The following is a 2,903-nucleotide window of genomic DNA, read 5'->3' on the forward strand; positions in this document are numbered from 1 at the left end:
GAAAAGTGTAGTGGAATAAGAAGCACAATCCATAGATTCAAATAAATAATAATAAACCAAATGTTTCCTTTGACTGTTTTCTTTATTACATTCTCTACATTACATTCCCGGTTCCAGCAACTGTTTGATATTGGGTCATTAGATTGTAACAAAAGAGAAATCAAACATGACCAAACCATTTTGCTGATATGCAAATCAGGCTCATTTGGATATCAAAGGGTTTCCAGACTCTGCACATTTTGTTTAAACATAAATGCCTTGACAGTGCTGCCACCAAGAAAGTAATTTACAGTGCTGGAAAATGGTCAAGGTGAGGCATTAGAAAATAGTCGGCTGCCTATATATCAGGGATGATAGAACTTCGATACATGTATCTTTGGAATATACTTAGGCTAAACATTGTAAATGTTGAGCACTGACATCTATGTTCATTTATATCCACTGATAGGGAGCCGTTATTCTTCAAATACCTGCAAAAACAAAATATACAACGTGATCATAGAAACGCGATGTCTTTGAGAATACATTCTGAATACAGGTGGGATCCAACATGCGATACCTTTTCATCTAAAACTCACCGCAGACTGTTCCTTCCTTTCTTAGATCACATTCTACGAGGAGAAGAATTTCCAGGGCCGTTGCTATGACTGCAGCGCCGACTGTGCCGACCTGCACTCCTATTTCAGCCGCTGCAATTCGGTTAGAGTGGAGAGTGGGGCATGGGTCCTTTATGAGAAGCCTAACTACGCGGGCTACCAGTACATCCTGAGTCCAGGGGAGTACACTGATAACCAACAGTGGATGGGCTTCAATGATAGCATCAAGTCTTGCCGTTCCATCAAAAACGTAAGATTATTCCTCGCATGTCCATGTTCTTGTACATCTTCAAATTTGAGTAATACAAAAGCATTTGTTTCCCATTCATTGCAGGAGCTTATTAAGCAATATCAAAATGACTGAATTATTTTCTCTGAATTGTATATATACAAATACGATGATATAACGTTCTAGGAGGTGAGCTTATACTGCTGTTGTCTAATATTGTACAAATGTCTATGTTACAGATGCAGGCAGAGATAGAGTTTTATACAGGGTTAAGAGGATCTCAGGGCCGGAATGCATCAAACAATAACACACAGCTCTATAATCAGAGCCGATCCAACAGACAATACCAGCAGACAAAAGCAGAAATTTTTGGCAGCAGTTCACCCCATGGCCATCACTTTAGGAGGAAATATGCCAAGAAACCTTTAAAGGGCAATTTTCATTTAATGCTTAATATCTTTCAAACACCAAAAAAATTGACAACCTACAATGCCATGTTGTTTCAGAGGTTATTTTGAATTGTTGTTAAAAAAATATTGGCGTACAGCTTACATTTTGTGGTTGATTAATTTTTAACAAGAATGCTCTGAGACCAGCTTCCATAATGTACAGCTAAACCTCAGATGCCTATATTATCCAGTACATTCAAATGCAAATGATAGATTTGTTACAGACAACAATAAACTCTAACCCCTTTATGTTTGTCTTTTTCTCCTCACACCCTCCTAGGAGTATGGAAACACATGGAAGCTGAGGCTGTATGAGAGGCCAGACTTTGGTGGTCAGATGGTGGAGTGGGCGGAGGACTGCCCCTCGGTCTACGAGGCCTTTAAGTTCCGCGAGGTGTACTCGTGCATTGTGGTCCATGGCGCCTGGGTCTTCTATGAGCTGCCCAACTACAGGGGAAGGCAGTACTTCGTGGAGCGCAGGGAGTATCCCCGTCACACTGACTGGGGAGCTACGTCTGCCGGAGTGGGCTCCTTCCGCAGGATCACAGAGTTCTAGGGGCCCGGTGACCTTTGACCTTCGAGTGGTTTTAGAGGGCAGGCACAGCAACGATAGGCGTGGGAGCAAGATGTCCTCTGTTCCTGGAGTCTGTGTGTCATGGTCCAATAAACATTTGACGATTTGCTAAAGTCTGAAACCCCGTTTTGTTATTTGTTGAGGTACACATGGATTCCTTATGTCCTTTGGTTATGGTGACACTCATAAAAATATTTAATGGATTCACAGTTCCATGCCTCCATACAAAGGCTACAATTATATATATTTTTAAGTTGCATTCTATAACGTGTGAAAATAATTTGATAATGTAGGAGAATAGTTTCCTAGAATGTGACATGCTATACAATTTGTCTATTGGTAATACTGATGAAAAACCAATATTACTATAGTGTCTATAGCGCCTACACCACTTAATTGTTTTACACATTTTGTCAATGCCTTCGAGTTTCATGAATGTATATAAGATGTTTTTCCCATATCCATTTCAAAATTATGACCGTATTTCTTCAAAAACCTGCGACAGTCGATGTCTAGATACGTATGTGTCCTGTGAAGCACAGTTGATACTACTGTGGTTCTTATGAAACTGTTTGTTTAAACCTAATGCGCCAGAAGGAACAAACTCTCCTTGATTAAGTTCACAGGCACCAAATCTGCCAGAATGTGTCACCAGATAGCAACAATGCCTGGAAACCCAATTTGATTGCTTATCCTCAAAACCCGGATGGTCCTGGCCAATTGCATCACCCTCTGTGGGGCCCTTGAGCTAGAGCCGGATTCAAACACAGTTCACCTAACGATGCGAGTTAGTTACTTAACCACTGTGCCATTCAAGGGTTCCCAGTGGATGGACAGCAAACTCAGGTCACATATCTTTTATTTGATTTAGGTAGGGGTTCAAAATCCGGGCCACTCAGGGACTTTTTCCTTTTTATTCCCTTAGCCACTTCAATGTAGCTTTGGCTGTGTGCTTCAGGTCATTGTCAAGCAGAACTGTTTACTTCCTCCCTGTATCAGCTTCCTTGCTGAAGGCAACAGATTTTCCTCAATGACTTTTTTGTACACAGGTCCAT

At 41.1% G+C, this 2,903-nt stretch overlaps 1 protein-coding gene across 1 annotated transcript; it reads left to right on the plus strand.

Annotated features, from left to right (window-relative positions):
• Positions 1 to 271: 271 nt before the first annotated feature.
• LOC105023160 (gamma-crystallin M2) lies at positions 272 to 1,969 on the plus strand. Its single transcript, XM_034289839.1, has 3 exons — positions 272 to 310; positions 604 to 846; positions 1,555 to 1,969. Exons 1-3 carry the CDS (start codon positions 302 to 304, stop codon positions 1,828 to 1,830), a joined length of 528 nt encoding a protein of 175 aa, XP_034145730.1. The 5' UTR covers positions 272 to 301; the 3' UTR covers positions 1,831 to 1,969.
• The last annotated feature ends 934 nt before the right edge of the window (positions 1,970 to 2,903 follow it).

Source organism: Esox lucius, chromosome 22 (genome assembly GCF_011004845.1).
Source record: "Esox lucius isolate fEsoLuc1 chromosome 22, fEsoLuc1.pri, whole genome shotgun sequence".
Taxonomy (NCBI): Eukaryota; Metazoa; Chordata; class Actinopteri; order Esociformes; family Esocidae; genus Esox; species Esox lucius.

What these genes read in the sequence shown, in the direction of transcription:
- LOC105023160 (XM_034289839.1), top strand. An exon ending in CTTGCCGTTCCATCAAAAAC is followed by an intron (nt 847 to 1,554) that starts GTAAGATTATTC and finishes ACACCCTCCTAG; the next exon opens with GAGTATGGAAACACATGGAA.